This window comes from Bidens hawaiensis, unplaced genomic scaffold (assembly GCF_021521415.1).
Source record: "Bidens hawaiensis isolate Kalapana, Puna unplaced genomic scaffold, B.hawaiensis_p1.1 tig00008970_1, whole genome shotgun sequence".
Classification (NCBI taxonomy): domain Eukaryota; kingdom Viridiplantae; phylum Streptophyta; class Magnoliopsida; order Asterales; family Asteraceae; genus Bidens; species Bidens hawaiensis.
In genome coordinates this window covers 224,693-244,618 of record NW_027491655.1, presented here as the reverse complement: position 1 = coordinate 244,618, position 19,926 = coordinate 224,693, and the positions used below count along the sequence as shown (strand labels likewise).

The 19,926-nt window shown below is 40.9% G+C and overlaps 1 protein-coding gene and 1 pseudogene across 1 annotated transcript; one reads left to right on the top strand and one right to left on the bottom strand.

Moving 5' to 3' along the window:
• The first annotated feature begins 3,787 nt into the window (after window positions 1-3,787).
• LOC143530682 (UDP-arabinopyranose mutase 1-like) lies at window positions 3,788-5,926 on the top strand (annotated as a pseudogene).
• A 92-nt stretch (window positions 5,927-6,018) lies between these two features.
• LOC143530699 (SUMO-activating enzyme subunit 1B-1-like) lies at window positions 6,019-9,655 on the bottom strand. Its single transcript, XM_077026165.1, has 10 exons — window positions 9,449-9,655; window positions 9,308-9,359; window positions 7,606-7,801; window positions 7,365-7,444; window positions 7,145-7,261; window positions 6,966-7,016; window positions 6,753-6,819; window positions 6,567-6,670; window positions 6,367-6,471; window positions 6,019-6,284 (listed from the first exon to the last, which is right to left on the bottom strand). The coding sequence occupies exons 1-10, from the start codon at window positions 9,529-9,531 to the stop codon at window positions 6,180-6,182; spliced, it is 960 nt and encodes a 319-aa protein (XP_076882280.1). The 5' UTR covers window positions 9,532-9,655; the 3' UTR covers window positions 6,019-6,179.
• Window positions 9,656-19,926: the final 10,271 nt, after the last annotated feature.

Sequence of the window (19,926 nt, the reverse complement as noted above, 5' to 3'; positions counted from 1 at the left end):
ACCAATCAATTTCTTTATCTTCATTTCTTCCATTTCATAACTATCTGGTTAACACATAATGCCCAAGTTAATTGATGGGGTGGGCTAGTTAAAACTCGATTGTTACGTGATAATGAAGTGGCGCTTTAACTAGCACAAACCAGTTAGCCCATAACACATAGACTAAACAAATACATGGACATATCCGTATATAAAAATACATGATGCTATAAAAGAATATTATATAACATCTGTAGAAAAAACCTAGTATATATATTTTTTCAAATGTCATTGATCTATAAATGTTGTTTGTTTGTCTTGCTGGTATCTTTGTAGGCCTTCCGTTGGGTTTCTGGTGGTGCCCACCTTGAAGCCCAATTCTGTAATTTCAGTCTGATTGAAAAAAGTTATTTTTAAGGGGTGACAATAATGTAGGAAAAAAGACAATATAACAATATATAGGTTTAAAATGCTAAATAAAAAGAAGATTATTGGGACCTGAAAATAAAAAGAAACAAGTGGAGCTAATGAAATGAATGTGTAGAAAAGCTTCCACTTGGTACCCAATTATTTTATTCCTTCGCCATTTTTAAGAATGCATGGATCAAGATGAAAGAGATGTTTCATGGGCAACATTATCATCACTATCAATTACTTATTTATTATGTTATATTATTATTTTATACGTTAAAGTTTATTAAACTTAGACCTAAGGCAACCTATTCTATGATAAGTTATGAATATTGTTGGATCACCAAGGAAAAATAATAATAATAAAAAAGGAGTAAATTGTGGTTTTCGGGTTTTTGTTAATGTGGTTTGTCCAAATTTGTCGTTTTAGTCTAATAGTTTTAAATTTACGATTTTCGTCCCTGTGGTTCTATTTCACTTGCAATTAAACCCGAATTCATAAACTCTGTTAAGTATGGTCGTTAAACACATCAGCGTGCCCCCCCACGTGAGGGGTTGGGGTGTATTTTTTTTTGGGGGGGGGGGGGGGGGGGGAGGACAACTGCCCCTCACGGAAGGGGCACACTGATGGGTTTAACGACCATACTTAATGGGGTTAATGAATTCGGGTTAAATTGCAAGTGAAATGAAACCACATGGACGAAAATCACAATTTTGAAACTATTTAACTAAAACATCAGATTTGGACAAACCAAATGGACAAAAAACGCAGTTCACTCAGATAAAAAACAAAAAAAAAGAAGTCTATTGCAATCCCTTATAAAAGTTTAAAAACAAGATTTTTATTCTAATAAAGACATAGCTCATACTGACTGGAATTTAATTACTTGAACTTGTTTTGCCAGGTTTATTATCGTCGATACGAGGAAATCAACTAGTGTTTGGATTATTAAATGAGCCGACCTAGAATTTGAAGTATTCATGAACCGAGCTCAAGCTCTCGTAAATTAGACAAGCTTTGCTCAATCTTGGGCTTGCTTGGGCTCGTCTTGACTCATTTACACAGCCAATTCTGAAGACCGACACTAGCTGTGACAGGAAGATCTTTAGCACACCTTTGTTGGGCGCTTGAGAATACATCAGAATACCAGATGTAATTATAAGCACTTTGGTATGCAAGTATTCAACAACGAAAATGATTCACACAAACTTATATGTGCACTAAGTGGTTTAGTTAAATTGGTTATATTTTAACATACATCTATTTAACCAACGTAATATTTTTATTCCGCTTTGGATGGGTGGTAACTAGTAACAGCATTTGTATTTAGAATGAAGACTAGGGTTTAAAACTTGGCATTTGAGTAGATTTACACCTGGAGTAGTTTAGGAGTAGATCTGTAGATGTGTGTAGCCGTTCAAAAATTATATACTGATATTTTTAGTCCCCACAAAAACTAGACCATTGATTGAGCATAACCGCGTAATTTTTAATCTGGCAAGTACGAATGTATGAGACTATAAAGAGGTGAACCGTGTAATTTTAGGAACCGAAACCAGGTAGGAACCATTTTCGGGTATAGTCGGGTATTTGACCGGGGGTTTCGGTAGGGTCGGGTTTTGACCGGGTAAATGTGGAACCAGTTCCGGCGGATCCGAATCAGGGTACAGGTATGGGGAGAAACCCAATACAAAGTCGTACCCGCGGATCAGGTACTAGTAGGAACCAGTTCCGGACCCGGTACCGGATCTTTTGTGCACCTCCGAGGCTCTCACTATGAGTAGAGTAACAAACGCCTATAGACTATAGTTGGTCCAAATTTCTTGTAAACTAATTGGGCCGTCAATGCAAGAAAATGCAAACTTTTTGTGGGCCACTATTGGGTCATTTAGATAGTGATGGTCTACGACACTATGATTCTGATTCCTGAAAATACCCGGTTTGTGCGCCTCTAAAGTTGCTGATATTTTTTGGTTGTAAAACAAATATGACCAATATGGTTATTAATGCTTTGAGGATTTATCCTTAATCTTTTCTAATTGACTTGTTAATAATCGGGATTCAACTGGTAGAGAAAACAGTTTAGGGATTACATCGGAAAGCGATTTGATCGATAAAAGTTGGTTTAATCCATCGAATTGTTTGTTTTTGTTTTATGTTTTTTTTTGTTCAATTGTTAAATAATTTGTGTTACAATAAATTATGATAATGATATTAAACAAAAATCCAGAAAATAATTCAGTTACTTTAACAATGCTATATAGAATTGTTAAATACGTAACAAATAACTCTTATTTTCATGTTTAGGTCACCCTAAACTCTAAATCTTTATACCATAAAAGGAAAATAGTATGAAAAAACATGATTTAAAGTTTAACGATCTAACAAACTACATATATGAAAAACGTGTTTCATGTCCTTTTTCCTTCTAAATACGTTTTCTAAAGTAGATTTTACCACGTCTTTTCAAGCAATTATCTTGAGTACGAATAAAAAGGGGTGAATGCCTAACTTAACGATGCAAAACAAGATTAGAGTTATAAAAAGCCTGCTTTATTGGTCACATGCACCATGTTATTATTAATTTTGCACCATGTTACCAAGCAAAGGCAATTAACTTTAACTCCTTTTATTACTTGCACAATGAACCAACCAAGAAAAGTTAATTAACTTTTAAGTCCTCTTATTATGTGTTACTTGCATAATAAACCTTTAATACATAACCGATTTTAAATAAAAATTATGAAAGCTACACAAACATTTATGCATAGTACATGAAAACAGTGTTCTAGAACTCGCTATACGCTAGTCGGGTTGTGGGACATAGAGTAGGGACTAGCGATTAATAGTGATTAATCAGATTAAAATTTATATGTAACTTTTCATTTATATGTATACCAAATTTCATTTATATACTTTTCAGTTTTGACCAAATAACGATTAATCAACGTATAGACGGGATTTTTACAACCATACATAAGAAACAATTATATGCAGCAAAAAATAGACTATTAAAAACTCATTTTAAAATCACATTTAAAACAACAGGTACACGTTTATAGCTATATCTATGTGATCCTCTACTTGTCGAATCGTTGTGAGTCTTTACTTGCGTGTTCGTCATCCCTAAACAACTACACGTTTATGTAACATTCTTTTTACAAAAAGAACTCCAAAACTAGGAACACTTTTTTCTATTTTACTAAAAGGTTACCTTTTTTTAATCATTACTAGTACATTTTCTAATGTTAAGTTAATAAATCACATTATCAATCATCCCATGTGACCACTTTGCTTCATAGTTCATCCCCTTGTATATGTATAAGTAATTGTAACCACCTTCTCATTCCATCAACTCCTCAGTTTTTAATCCATTGGAAATTTGGAATCATTGCTATGTCTGTGCCGGCGTCGACCGTGACTCCTCCATTGGCTAATGAACTTGATATCGTGATCCCTACGATCAGGAACCTTGATTTTCTAGAGCAGTGGAGATCATTCTTCCAGCCTTACCATTTGATCATTGTGCAAGATGGAGATCCTACCAAAACTATCAAAGTACCCGAAGGGTTTGATTACGAGCTCTACAACCGTAATGATATTGATAAGAATCTTAGGTTCTAAGTCAAGTTGCATTTCGTTCAAGGACTCTGCTTGTCGCTGTTTTGGTTTCCTTGTCTCGAAGAAGAAGTACATCTTCACCATTGACGATGACTGCTTTGTAAGTCTCAAATATCTTCGTCATCCCACACATGTTCATATAATTTTAAATAGGTTGCTTTTCAGTCGATCATTGATTTGGTTTCACAGTATGATTCATAAAAATTGTGTTTGATCTGTTTTAATAGTTGTTTAGTTTACATTTTACATTTAAAACCAGTAAAAAAACCCAAATAGTTCGTTAAAATTTTGGGCTATATAAGTTTTTATGTTTTATCTTATTCAACTATTTCAAGTTGTTTGGTTTAATAGACTTTTCATAACAATACAATCCATAGTGTTGTCTTTTAAATTTTAACGAATTAAACATCGGTTATTTATCTTGATCGTATTCTATTCATTTTTATTATATAGAGACCAAACAAGCTCAACCGTGAAACCAAATCGAAGTAAAACCATTAGTAACGGTTATGTCTGGTTTGGTCCGGTCTAAATTTTCAACACTTTGGTTTCAGTTGTCCGATAGAAAACCATCACTAACAGCTTGGCTCATATTTTGACCTAAAAACCTCTAAAACCAAACCGTGAAAACTATGTTAGAAAGTCACCTCCTACAAGGCCGACGACTCTATACTTACAAAATAAACTTACAACTCTTGATCCATAAACTAACGCCTTGTTCTTGAGTTTTTAACCAAGGAAAGAAAGGAAAGGAGAGGGAAGGATAAGAAAGGGAAGGGAAAGGAAGGAGAAATTTTTTAATTAGGTGTGTTCTTGAGTTGGAAGGAAATTAAAGGAAAGGAAATGATAACTATGTTAAAAAATAGTTATCCTTAGTAATCATCCCATTTTTGGGAGGATAACTTATTGAGAAAATACATTAATTTAATCCCTCCTAACTCCTCCTACTCCTTTCCTTTTCATCCTAAAAAAAAACTCAAGAACAGGGCGTAAGCCAGTGAATCAAGATTGTAATAATATCAATATTTGTGCATAAAATATGTAAATAAAATGTTGGGATGAAGGTGGCCAAGGACCCATCAGGACAACAGATAAATGCATTGGCTCAGCACATTCAGAACCTACTAACACCAGCAACACCCTACTTCTTCAACACACTGTACGACCCATTCCGAGAAGGTGCAGATTTCGTGAGAGGGTACCCCTTCAGCTTAAGAGAAGGCGTCACCACCGCCATCTCTCATGGCCTTTGGCTCAACATCCCTGATTATGATGCACCTACTCAGCTAGTCAAACCCCTAGAACGTAACTCCAAGTCCGTTATAAACTTACAATTATTATAATTATACTAACTAATCACAGAAAACTCATATTGATGATAATGATGATGGTTAGTATAGGTATGTGGATGCGGTTTTGACAATCCCAAAAGGAACTTTGTTCCCTATGTGTGGAATGAACCTCGCGTTCCACAGGGAACTGATTGGACCAGCAATGTACTTTAGGCTCATGAAAGACGGTCAGCCCATTGGCCGCTACGACGACATGTGGGCCGGTTGGTGTGCTATGGTGATATGTGACCACTTGGGACTCGGGGTGAAAACCGGGCTGCCATACATATGGCATAGCAAAGCTAGCAACCCATTTGTTAACTTGAAGAAAGAGTACAAGGGTATCTACTGGCAAGAAGATATTATCCCATTTTTCCAATCAGTGGTTCTACCTAAAGATTGTGTGACTCCACAGAAATGCTATGCTGAGCTATCAAAGCTTGTGAAGAAAAAACTCGGACCCGTTGATCCTTATTTTGAGAAGCTTGCGGGTGAGATGGTTACTTGGATCGATGCTTGGAACGAGCTCAACCCGTCAACTGATGTCAAGAAAACAGATGCTGTTGTATCCAAAAAGAAATAAACTATGGGTCGATTATTGTTGGAATAATGTTTCTTCAGAAACTGTTTTATTGTGTTTTCGGTTTCCCTAAATATGTATTATTTATAACCAGGTTTAAGATCAAGAGTTATGTTACAAAACAATATCTAGATTCGATTTCATTCATGAAAAAATGCAAATAGATAAAGTTAGAACAATCCTCAAATCTATCAAACTCCATTACTAGTTTTGACTAAGTTATCATCAACTGACTTACCTGAATTGTCCCCAAATATTAAGAGGTGGATATGTCCTCTATGAGACCTTTCCCGTCCACTGAATCAAAAAAGAAGAAATTTTTCAAGGGGTCGCCTTTGCCTGATATAGCTTTAATCACTTCCTGTAAATTCAATGTAAAATAAAACAATTCAGATTTGTTAAAAATAATAATCCGGTAATCGGAATTCAAATAATTAGTTTACCTGGCCGAGAATTCCACCAAGTATTGCAGAGACGGGAGGGAATTCTTTTGTTGACACAACCAATCTTTCTAAGAGGGAGTCTGGAATCTGAGATTCGTTAAGCGACTGCAATGATATCATGGAATGTATAAGACAAATGAGGTTAATTTATTCGTTTAAAGGTTAAAGAAATATATAAAGTGATTAGTATAAGTATATACATGTGCAAGGCAAAGTTCGTTTCTCAGCTTTAAGACATTTGGCAGGTCTTCAATGGACGTCTCTCCCGGTTTACGTCTTTCCACCTCTTCAAACCTTTCTACCACTGCAAATTATGATCGGTTTAAGTTACTTAAAGCAAAAAATAATTAAGATAATCGTGGTTAAAAAGAATGAACTTATGGTACCTCGCATAGCAAAATAAAGCTTTGATACTCGTTTAGGAAGAGACCTCCATGGTATTGCAATTGCTTCCTACGAAATAAATAACATATATGATCTTTTTTATCCTATGTACTTAAATTTATAAAAAAATGATGGATACTGCAACTGGCATTGAACCGTCTCATAAGTATGATCCTAGCAAACCATGTTTAGAGTTGTAATTAATCAAGCCATACCTCAAATGATGGATACTGCAATTGGCATTGAACCGTCTCGTCACCTTTTTTCTGCACACAATAAGGCAAAGCATATAGTTTAACATAACAGGCCATGCATTTTGAAAAATAAATCTTTCATGTAACTTGTAAAATAGAAATCATAATAACTTATTGAATAAACTAATATTAAATATCACCTTGACATATGCATACTTCTGCAAATCAACAAATATTTCACCACACGAGTCCCTACAGTCGACAGTATAAAATGCAACTCGCTTTGACAGCTTGCGACATTTCTCATTCACTGATTTCTGCAACATGAGAGTAAATTATGAAAGAAGCTCCTATGAATGCTGTAAACATACCTATTGGTTCAAACAAAATATTGAAAAATAGTATGTAAGACAAGTATACTTTGGCAGCAAGTGAGCAGCAACTGATGACCACCACATCAAATTTTTCAAAGAAATCTACATCAAAGCTTGACAAATCACCTGCATAGATCAAATAGCTATGATGATGACATTATGTCTTAATATATTTCAAAATTATACTACAATAATAGAAGCTAGTTGCATAGATAACTAGAGTTAAAAGCTCAGAGTTGATAAATCTAAATAATCATTATGTTCCTATTAACAAACATTAAGCATACCTTTTGCTACAGAAACATGAACCATAGGGTTAAAATCTTTCAAAGAATCACAGCAAAGCCCTGCAAGAGAACCTCCGCCACCCATGTTTTCATCAAAAGGAATCAGAAAGTTAGCAGCTAATGCTTCTTCTGTGACTGGATTACCATCATTCAAGGTCAAACTTCCTACCCCTGCCAGAACAATGTTCTTGCAGAACTGCATCCATAATTCCAGAACCAATTTTAAACCATATTATATGTAGGGCTATAAACAAACCAAATGTTTGGTGAACAGTTCGTGAACTGTTCGACAGGAAGTTCACTTATGTTCATTTGTTTAATAACTTAACAAACATGAACAAGGAGTTCCATTCAATTAACTATACGAAGTAACACGAACAGTGACCATGTCCGTTCAATTGTGTTCGTGAACTGTTCGGCAGAAAATTTCATTTATGTTCATTCGTACAATAAATGAGCAAACATGAATAAGGAATTCTGTTCAATTAACTAAACATACGAACACGAACAGAGGCCATGTCCAATCAATTGCGTTCGTGAGCGTTCAATAATGTGTTTGTTTACGTTTGTTAATGTTTGTTCATTAAAGGTTTTTTATATTTACTGACAACTTTTCTAAACTTATCATATAGATTTGATCAAAATTATTATGAAATACAAAGAATATATATAGATACAATGACGCATTTTTTTCAAAGCCAAAAAAATGTTGAGAACTGCGAGAACCACTTAAAGCACTTATACCTAACGCGTTAATAATTTAGTAAAGATAGAGGGTAGGCAGTTATGTAACCGCCCTTTATATAACACTTAACGCAGAAGATACAAATGCATTATGCGATTACCACAGTTCTCAACATTTTTTTTGGTTCGCATTAGAACATTTGCATGTAAATTTGCCTTTGAACATTGTTAACAAGAAACACCAACACAAACTTGACAACTGAACGGAACCGGTCCGGTTTGACATTGACAATTATCGGTTAGCCAAATCAAATAAAACATTGTTTCAGTTCATTTGTGTTAGTACCGACTACCAAGTTCATTTCCTTAAAAAACAAATACAAAGACGAAATTTCATTCATCGTGAACCGTTCACTTGTCAAATAAAAGCTTAACAAACGAGCATGACCAGGGCCTTGTTCAGTTTGGTTGATCTGCAGCCCTAAGTATATGCATTCAAATAACCTCAACATTACAGAACATAACAGATTGGCAACAAAAAAAAACACAAACACAAACACAAACACAGACTTGGTAGCCGAAACGAACGGTTTGACATTGACCATTCTCGATTAGCCAAATCAAACAAAACATACTTTGTGTTCGTGAACCGAACAAGCTCACTTCCTTAATAAACAAGCACAAACAAAAGTGTCCGTGAACCGTCGGCTTGTCCGATAAAAACTTAATAAAACAAACACGAACAACGCCTTGTTCAGTTCGGTTCGTTTACAGCCCTAATTATACGCATTCAAATAAAGCCAAATCTAATAAAACACCGCATAAACCGAACAAGTTCATATCCTTAATAAACAAACACAAACATAAGCATCCGACCGTCCGTAAACGCCTTATTCAATTCAATTCAGTTCAATTCCAGCTCTAATTATACGCATTCAAGTTTAATAACTAATTATCAAAACTTCAGAACAAATAAGTGAAAATAATAATAATAATAATAATAATAATAATAATAAACCTCTACAGCAGTGCCTTTGAGTCCACTAACAAGCACATGAGATTTGCTAAGCCTAAAACAAATCAACAAACGGCAATTAGCTAATCATGTATACATAAACCCTAGGTTAAACAAATTGCAATTAAACAGTTAATTAACTACCGTCTTTGGGCGTCAACGCCCCAAACCCTAATTTGACGATCATATAACGCCGTTTCCTGCTCCGTTAACTCCTCACCGTTCATATTTCTCCGAAATTAAGCAAGCAAACACTGCAATTGAAGGTTATAATATTATGAATCAGAGTATTGAAGATTGGGGGTTTTTGAGTTTGGGGAAAGTGAAATGTTTTGAATGTTTGTAATTGTTTGGGCTTTAACGGCCCGGTGTGAATATAGGCCCGGTTGAGTTAGGGGGTAAAATAGACATTCTGTATATGATTACCGGTAAAAGTTAACGTAGATCCGTTTTAGGTACTGTTGGTGTTTCCGCTTGTGGATAGTAGAATCTATGTGTGTAGTTGTGAAAAGGTAAGAACTAGGGGTCATTATGACTTGACTAGATGGATTGTCTGTGTAATTATTCATTCAATTTAATGTAAGATTTGAAAATTTATAGGTGTCGGGAAAGTTAATTAAAACTATTTTTCGAATTTGCGCAAAACACGTGGCAAGTTGATCAAAACAATGTAAGTAGTGGAGTTATCTCTTCAACATTGGTGTCATGCCATTTGTCTCGCTTTATCTAAGCTAAGAAATAGTCATCTCGTGTACCCCTCCCTATCCCTCAATCTTTTAGGTTTGTATATTGAGATGAAGAAGTTGTATATTGGTTGGTATTTAAAATAATAATAAAAGAATAAACACACATGAACTATAGTGAGCAAGCGTACACAACTCGTATCCATATCACACGAATTAGCTTGGATGTAGCATACAAGCATGGATATCCCACGACACATCTCAACTTTTTTGGTAAAGTGAAAACTTAGTGCAAAATTTCGTATTTGTTTTATTATCCAGACACCCTGGATCTCTTATTGACGAAGTTGTTTGGCACCTCGATATTGACTCATCACATATTGTGGTTGAAGAAGGTCCCAGTTGTTTGGTTGTTTACCGATTCAACTGGTGCGTGAGTTGGGTTTAGAACGTTGTGAGACAGTTCGGTTCTTATCCATTGTTGGCGTTAAAGGGAAAATTCCGAGGAGCCAGACCTAGTGCAATAGGAATGAGCTGGGTGACCTATGGTGTGCTAATTATGCCACGGGGTTTATAAGCAGGATCTTTGAACATAACTTCAATAAGCGATAAGAGTAAGCACTAGATAGAGAATTCAAACTACACAATCTTTTTCTATAAAACAGAGAAAGAAGAAAACATCTATCCAAGGTCACAAGGAACTCCCTAAGGTTCAGGAAAGCACTTTTAAGATGCACTCCACTCAGGCAGGTACGAACGTTTTACCTTCCTGAGATGGAGTGTTTGTTGAAAGTTTTTTCTACTATCTTAGAAGGAGTTTCTTATACTATTGTATAAATTTCTTTTCTTTATATATTTTAAAGAAAAGTTAGTGTAGTTTAAATTTTCAAACCATTGCTTGTTTTAGAAATCTCTTTGATTGTAAGGATTGGTTTATTATCAAAAGACGAGCTATTTTCTTTTATTCTCTATTTATACTGTGGTATTTTTTTAAGCGAGCGTGAATTGGATGATTCAGCAAATAATGCATCGGTTGTTGAATTATGTCATCTGCTAATTCAACTTTCTTATGTCATTCTCATGTATATTATAATATCACATTTTTAGTGTTTAAACAATGCTTCAACAAGTGGTAGAGTTTGGACGATAATGTAGTGGTTGGGGAGGGGAGGAATGGGGACGGGGGGATTGCTCTAAATTTTTGAAAGAAAAAGGGTAATTTTATACTATTTAACCAAAAAAGAGGAGGGGCGAACCTCATTGGCCTAAAGGAAGCCTCGCTAGTGGCTTCAATTGAGGAATTTACTATTTACATTATTCAACTTATCCTTCCTAACAAATTTTAGCATACCCATAGTCCATTTTTTTAGGATACTTCCTAAAATTTTCTTTTAAATATGCTAATTACACCAAATTTTCTTTTAAATCCGCTATTGACATGAATGGACGATAGTGCATTGATGGAAGCAATGTTCTCTAGCGGCAATAGTGCATTGACGGAAGCAGTGTTCTCTAGAGGCAAAGGGAAACACCTCACCCTTGCCTTGCCTATACCACAACAACGCCCATTGTTCTGAGGATGTGACAGGTGTATTTTACTATTTATGTTTGTTGCCTTTTTCATATAAATTTGGTAATTTATATCTATAAAATGTAATATTTGTTAGTCTTATTTGAAATTTATAATATTAATATACATTATGGTATACTAATATATTTAATTATCTTAATGAAGAAACACTAATTGACCCCGGGCAGATTACGGATAATCTGGGGGTTAAATAGATGTTTCCCACGAGGGGTTAGGTCCGGCAAAGATGGTTCTTCTGATGACCTGCAAAACAGACACCGTGAGCTCGTCACTGAGAAGGGGGGGGTACCTCCTTGTGACCACCCTCCGGCGTGAGAATCAGACTAGATTGCTCTTGAATATAAGTGTATATTAAGAGATTGCTAGAGAAGATAAGATAATGAGATATCAGGTAATGTAAGGTAATGTAATGTGTCCATACCATTCCAAGGTGTTGGAGTATTTATAGCCGAAGGTAGGTTTCCAAGAAGGTACAACCGGCTGAATAGTATTCCTGTTCTGCCAACTGTGTGCCACGCACATGCCATGCTGGTAGTTGGTGGGTAGGCAGCGGCTGATAGTGACCAGGCCGGCTGTGTACTATTCTTTTCCACCAACTGCAGGCTATGCACGTGCTACGACAGGTTGGTGAGTAGGCAGCGGCTAATAGTGACAGGGGTTGGTGAGTAGGCAGTGGCTGATAGTGACCAGGCCGGCTGTGTATTATTCCTTTGTCATAGTGAGCTGTCGCTGCTTTGGTCAGACCTTTTGTCCATACCTCGTCAGGTACAGTACAAAAGGTCCTCCAGTAGCGTACGGACTGACTCATTTGGGCGGGAGTATTCCCGGCTTTGGGCGGGAGTGTTCCCGGCTTGCTCACTCCTTCTTCAGGTGACATTACTGAATTATTTAAGAGTTAAGTGCCTTGTGCGTGTAGCCTTGCTGCGCGGGTAGCCTTCCCTGATGGCTAGTATCCGTTACTGCGGGAACAGGCGGAGTACGTCGACCATTGGGAGGCTTTTCCTGCGGGAACAGCTTGCGTACTGCGCGTAAGGACGTCACGTCTCTGAGCATGGTGGGTCCTGCGGATCCAGTTGGTTTCTGCGCAGACGTCTCTCTTCAAGGTGAGTCTTGCGAGTTTAGCCTTTGCGCAGACGTCCCTGTTGAAGGTGAGTCTTGCGGTTTCAACTGCGCAGACGTCCCTCTTTGAGGTGAGTCTTGCGGGTCCAACTGGGCTCTGCTGGGACCTACCTCTTCAAGTCCCCCCAGTCCAATGTTCTTCTCATGAATTGTTAATAAGTGAGGTGAACTTTTGGACTTAAGCAAAGGGTTTTGAAAAGGGTTTAGTTTTAAGGTTTTCCATGGGGATTCTTTCCGCGGAAGTCCTAATGTCACATGCAGAAATTCCCGACTTTTCTGCTTGATCTTTGGGTATGATGCGGGTAGGTCTGTAACCTCCTCGCAAGTCAGGAGCGTTGAGTTCCACTTGTGTAGATTCTCCATGAGGTTTTGGTAGTTTTGAACATAGTGATCAATTATGTTTAAACAACCAATTCCATCTTGGAGCTTCAAACAATCTAGTTCTCGACGTTCCCGCTATGCGGGGATGTTATTCCCGTTTCCGCAAGCATGGCCCAGAAGATCCTTCTTGGTTTCAATTCCCTGCGGAGTGCTAGGTATGTGAAGGGTTTCGCCTTGACACTATACCCGCACTCGTCTTATAGTTACTTTACTTCCAAGGTATTCCTGGCTTCAATTCCCTGCGGGTGCTAAGTATGTGAAGGGTTTTGCCTTGACACTGTACCCGCACCCGTCTTATAGTTACTTGGTTGCCGAGGTATTCTTGGCTTCAATTCCCTGCAGGTGCTAAGTATGTGAAGGGTTTTGCCTTAAGACTGTACTCGCACCTGTCTTATAGTTACTTGGTTGCCAAGGTAAGGGGTATAGTCCCGCTTACTTTTGAATCTTTTTTGAATCTTTTTGAAATTTGAAGAGTTGGTGAAAGGATAAGAACAGTCCAGACTGTTGAAACGTCGTCCGATGGTTTCTTCTGACAGTTTCAGGACGTGCAGGAAGTTATGGCGACGTGACAGTATATGGTCATTCCAGAAGCTTTTTCAGGCGCGTGGGCGCGAGTTTTCGGGCGCGTGGCCGCGAAGTTTACGGCACGCGTCCTGTCAACAGTTGTTGCCAGCTTGCATATTCCACGTGTCATAGTTTCATTGCACCTGCGTTTTCCTCTCTCTTCCGCATTAAATTCATCGCATTCATTGCGATGAGTATATAAAGGGAGGAGAGGTTGCATCTCAACTCACAGTTTCACCTCTCTTCTTCTTCTAAACGATTTCCGGCGAATACTCTAACTTTTCTATCGAGCATTCTCCTGAAATCGTTCTTCTTTACATTCAAAACATGTCTTCCATTCATGATCTTGAGGCTACCGCCGAGGAGTCTGACGTGTATGCCGAGAATCCGTCGTCTACTTCTGATAAGGACGATAAGAGTACTGCTGGTGAGTGCCAGTGTGCTCTTACCGTCGACCTGTACCAGTACATTGTTAGAAAGTTCATGCTCGAGCCTTTCGAGCCTGAGTTTCCTAAGCCTCATCAGACGGTGTACGATGCCCCCAAGGACAAGATAGGGGTGTATGCCGCATTCTTCGTTTATGGGAATCTTAGGTTCCCATTGACGAAGTTTGTGTACCGTGTTTTGGAGAGACACGGTGTACATCTGACAAAGGTACACCCGATGGCGATCGCCAAGATTCGCCATTTTGAATGGGTGTGCCTCATTCTGGGCGTGGAGCCCCATGTCGACCGCCTGATGACCTTCTATTCCTGGAGGTGCATCCAGGGGTGGTATACCTTGGTCACTCGGATCAAAGGTTTGAAGATCTGCGCTACCGAGTGCAGTCTTCAGTCTTGGAAGCGGGAGTTCTTCTATATCTCCGCTCGCGTCGTCCCCATAGCGATGACGTTCAAGAACGGGAGAGCTCTCCCGAACCTTCACGCCTTCAACTACGAGGAGGCGGAATGGTTCTCCAAGATTTCCCGGGTCCAGTCTCCGGTTTACCGCTTTGCGGAGTCCGGGATGGTGATGCTCGGGATGAGCCGGGTGTGGGAAGATGCTGGGGCGGAGGCGCCACAGGTTCCCATCGTCCTTGAATACAGTTTGAACTCTATCCCTTACGGTATGCTTCATCTTCTTTGCTGATTTAAAGTTTTCTTCTAACTGTTTCTTTTGTTTTCAGAGGGAAACGACCTACAATCGCTCCTGCATCCGCGGGAGGCTGGTGGTCCCGCTCGGATGGGTACCCGTGCTCTTGATGAGAACGAGTTGCCCATCTTGGAGCAAACGACGGATCGGTTTGTGGAGGTCTACCCGCCGGGCCACCCGATTCTGAGCGCCACGCGGCCAGGTAAGGAGTTATTTAACCCTCGCCCTGTCAATGCTCAAACCTCTGCTGGAATTCCTCTAATTTTGTCATCTTCTGATGAGGAATCCGCAGATGGTCCTTTCTTCACGCGGAAGAAGAAGGCTGCTGGCGGGAAGGGTAAGACGAAGGTTGCCTCTACTGCCGATCAGGGGAATCGGTCAGAGTCAGAGACCGAGAGTGAAGAGGTGGCGGGGAACCCTGGTGGTGATGAGACCACTGTTCCGGAGGTTGCGACAGTTGTCACCTCCGGGCCGCCTAGGATGACGACGGTGAGCGGCGTGAAGAGGCCGGCTCCATCGGGTTCGTCCCCGCCTATCAGAACCTTCAAGCTGAAGAGAACTCGTAAGTGTAAACTTTAACTTTAACTTCATATCTTTCCGCCATTATATTTAAATATGTTTTCATGCAGGCGTGGATGCAACTGCATTCCAGGGTGGAGCGGGGAGGAGCACCTCTGGACCCATGACGGTAGGTTTGGTCAACCTACCCGAGGCGACGACCCAGGCGGCTGCGCCTGTTTGCAGTATTGGTTCAGTTGCTCTTCCTGTTGAGGCAACTGTTCCAACTGTAACGTCATCTCCGCCGGCTGTCAGTGCCATATTCACGGCGTCCTTCACTGAGCCGGCGGTGAATTTTTCTGCGGGTTCTTCCTGTGAGTTCACCACCGATGGTCTCTACCGCGGCGGCTTCAACCGTGCCTTCGGCACCGGCGACTACCTTGCCCCCGGCCGGTTCAGCAGGTATGTTTGGGGCTTCTAGCCAATCTCTGCCTCCTTCCCATCTGCCTGACCTCTTGGATGGATATCCGTTAGGTTCGGGTGATGGGTTCGGCGGCTACCGGCCTGTTGTCGACCCTACAGGTGCGTAGGGTTATTTTGGCCTATTCTTTTTTTTTTTTATATATCATCATTTCCTAACTGCTTTTTGTTTTTACAGTGTCGGATTCCAATGAAGTGTATGTTCCACGTTGGAACATCCGCCGAGGAACAACCCTTCGGACGGCTGTGGACTGCGTCGAGTGGACGCGCCACGCCGCTCCAAGTGGGGCGCTGGGGGAAGCTATGTCGAGCTACCAGGAGGGTAGGCTGACAAACGAGCTTCGAATTCTCCTTGCCCGGATGCAGCCGCGCGTCGAGCTGCTTTGTCGTGAAAACGACAAGTTAAAGGCGGCTCGTATCCAAGAAGTAGCTCAGGCGCGGGCTATCCGGGAGGAGAACAGGAGACTCTCCGCCGTCGCTGCGGAGAAGGAGAAGGCCTTCAAGGCCCTTGAGGTTTAAGTTCAGGCCCGTCTCGAGGCCCGTTCCAAGGCTACCCAAGCTGTTAATGAACAGCTTCGGTTGGCTAAGGAAACTGCACGGAACGCAACTGAGAGGGCCACCAAGGCTGAAGCTGTTGCTGAGCCTCTACGCACTGAGAATGAGGAGCTCAAAGCCAAATTAGAGAGGCTCCAGCAGGCTCATGATGCCTTGGCCATGGAAGATGCCAAGAAGCTCCAAGAGATCTTGGACCAGAGGGGGGTGCTTGACCACACTGAGCGTAAGCTAAAGGGCGTCGAAGAGGCTGCAGCCAAAGATGTGTTGCTTGCCAACCTTACAAAGAACGAAGCCGAACGCGCCCATAATGAAGCTCAAGCTGCCCTCCAGGATGCTCTGGTTACCAAGGAATGGCTTCTACGAGAAGCATTGTCGCAGGTACGCATAGCATCATAATATCTTTACGCTTTTCTTTGTACTTAGAAAAGGTTTTGATACTTGTATTTTTGTTTTGTAGGTTGTGCATCGGGTCTTCACGGACACATCATATGACAATGCCATGAACGCAGCCCTCAACGCTTCTCATGAGGATGGGGAAAAGGCTGGCTTGCTGCTTGGTCTAGGGTTCGTTGAGAAGGGCATCCCGCCTTCCAACTTCCCTTTATATGATGTAGATACTGAAGCTGTATATGACCAAGCAGTGAACCAGTATGCCGCCTTCCCGCACCCGGTGGTGGAGAAGGTGAACGAAGTTGCTGCTGCTGATGATGGGCTAACCATTCTCAAGACCTTCCTTGAACCGCCACAGCCAACTGATGGTGCGGGTACAAGTGGGTTTGGAGGGAGTGGCCCTGAAGCTTGATCTTTTAAATCTTTTCCCACTGTTAGGATAGATTTACGTCTTTGTATAGATTTATATTCTTGTAGGCGGGTAGATACCCGACCATTCTTGTAACAGTTGAATTTTTATGGAATATAAATCTTTTGTTCGGGTAGGACCGTCACTCTTGCTTTATAAACGTTATACGACTTGCTCATGCATATTATAGTTTAATTTGGCACTTGTTTTGCCGCATAAACAATATATGATTCGCTTGTGCATACTTTAGTTTAACTTAGCAATTTCTTAAGTACTTTGGATAAGTTAACCTTTCAACGTGGCAGATAATAGGTTAAAGTTTTGCTTCCTCTTTCGTGATTGTGCGGGTAAGACCGTCACTTTCACTTAGTAGGATGGCTAAACTTTACCTATATCTGACCTGCGTGGAGGTTTTCCTCATTTTTTCCTTAAGAGATTTTCTAAGTGTTCTGAATAAGTTAACCTTTCGACGCGCGGTTGTCAATAGGTTAATGTTCAGTTTCCTCTATCATGATTGTGCGGGTAAGACCGTCACTTGCATTTAGTAGGATGACCAAACTTTACCTATGACTGACCTGCGTGAAGGTTTTCCTCATCTTTTCCTTAGAAATTCTTGCCGTTTTTTGTGTTTATGCGGGTTTTGCCGCCTTCCACACGCAACGACTTCTTTTCACACTTATTTATGCGGTGAATACCGGCATATCAGTGTTTTGGATAAGTTAACCGTTCGACGCGCGGTTGTCAATAGGTTAACGTTCAGTTTCCTCTATGATGATTGTGGGGGTAGGACCGGCACTTTCATTTAGTGGGATGACCGAACTTCACCTATGACTGACCTTCGTGAAGATTTGCCGTTTTTTGTGTTTATGCGGGTTTTGCCGCCTTTCACACGCAACGACTTCTTCACACTTATTTATGCGGTGAAGACCGGCATATTAGTGTTTTGAATAAATTAACCGTTCGACGCGCGGTTGTCAATAGGTTAGTTCGGTTTCCTCTATCATGATTTGTGCGGGTAGGACCGGCACTTTCATTTAGTGGGATGACCCAACTTTACCTATAACTGACCTGCGTGAAGGTTGGCCGTTTTTTGTGTTTATGCGGGTTTTGCCGCCTTCCACACGCAACGACTTACTTCCCCACTTATGTATGCGGTGAAGACCGGCATATGAGTGTGGAAAGTTCATAAGTATAAATGTAAGATTATCAGCGTCAATGTGATAAGGAGAATCATTTCCATTAGAAGTGGCTCTGGGCCTTTTCTTTTACAAGTTTGGAATTGATTTACATGCACTGTGTAATTGAGCTCCCTTCCATGTTGTTTGGATGGGAGTGCCATCGAGCCGATATGCGCTTGGTTCGGAATCTCGTTGTTTACGCAGTATGTAGTCTCCAACATTGTAGCTGTAGTTTCGTGTTTTTCCCAACTGGGGTTCTACACGCGTTGGCCTGCTCAGCATCATTTACGCCACGAGGTGTGCGAGTTCTCCATCTCTGACGAATGTCTCGATGATGTCTTTCAAGTCTATGCATTCGTCGGTGTTGTGGCCTTTTGTCCTGTGGAAGTCACAGAATTTGCTCTGATCAGCGTTGTGACGCTCTCGGATTATTGGAGCCTTTGGCCATGGGAGCCTCTCGGTGTCGAAAATCTCGGTGACTCTTTTGGTGAGCGGCGTCCACCGGGGGTTCCGGTTCGACGACTGCCTGTTGTCCTTTCCGCCTAACCGAGGGTGCGAGCCGGATGAGGTGTCGAAGTTTACCCTTGACTGCCAAATACCCAGCTTCCTCTTTTTGTTTAGTCGGGCGGTAAGGACGTTATTTTCTCTTGTTTTCTGGGTGTAGAGGTTTGTGCTTTGGGGAAGATCTCTACCCAGTTGCTTTTCCGTTTCCGCGAATCGTTTAGCTGCTGTCATGATGGCATCCCATGTGGATGGCATGCCATCTTTACCCGTTAAGGTGCGGATGAGCTCTGGGTCTTTCGCGCCCTCGATGAAAGCAGCGCGAACAAGATCTTCGCTAATACTGCCCAGACTTAGCTTCTTTGAATTGAAGCGCGTGATGAAGTCTAGTAAAGACTCATCTTCCTCTCGGATGCAGTTGAGGATTGTCCATTGCTCTTCAGTGTACTTTCTTTGTTGACTGAAGTGTTGGCTGAACTTCTGTTGGAAGTCTGCCCAATCGTAGATGTGGTGGACCGGTAGACGGTCGAACCACGCTCTGGCTGCTCCAACCAACGTCATCTGGAACATATTACACCACGTGGGTTCCGTCCAGTTGCTGACGGTTGCCCCCGCTATGAATCTGTTCAAATGATCGTCTGGGTCGGATATACCATCATAGGTGCCGATGTTGGACATCTGTTTGGCACTTCTTGGGGCGATTGCTTCCGCAATGTCCCTTGCAAACTTGGAGGTTCCCGCATTTGCAGCGGTTGGTCTGAAGGTTTTAGAGAAGTCACGTGGGTTTCCACCCGCGTTTTTTGGTTTGAAGGTTTCTCCAAAATTCCTTCTTGGTTGGAAGTCCGTTTCCTTACGCTTCCCTTTCGCCTTATGGCGAGGGTTTACGTCGGTGTCGGATTCCTCCGAATCATCGTCCAAGTACTCGCACTCATTGCTCATGTTGAGCTGTTGTCGAGTGCTTCCGAATTCGTCAGCCTGTTGGAGTGAACGTAAGCGTTCATCCAACTCAGCTTGGAATTCTCTTTGACGTTTTTCCGCCCACGCTTTAACTTGTTCAAATGTTTGGCGGGGGGCCTCGTCTGTTGTCTTTCCACCTGGGTATCAATGAATCCCAGGGGAGGATTGTTTACTGCACTTGCTCC

Bases quoted from the DNA above. Each gene is read 5' to 3' on its own strand.
- LOC143530699 (XM_077026165.1), bottom strand. From the start codon at position 9,531: ATGAACGGTGAGGAGTTAACGGAGCAGGAAACGGCGTTATATGATCGT. The intron at 7,445-7,605 runs GTATGCTTAATG...TGATCTATGCAG, and splicing joins TCATGTTTCTGTAGCAAAAG to GTGATTTGTCAAGCTTTGAT. The intron at 6,671-6,752 runs GTACCATAAGTT...CATAATTTGCAG, and splicing joins GCTTTATTTTGCTATGCGAG to TGGTAGAAAGGTTTGAAGAG.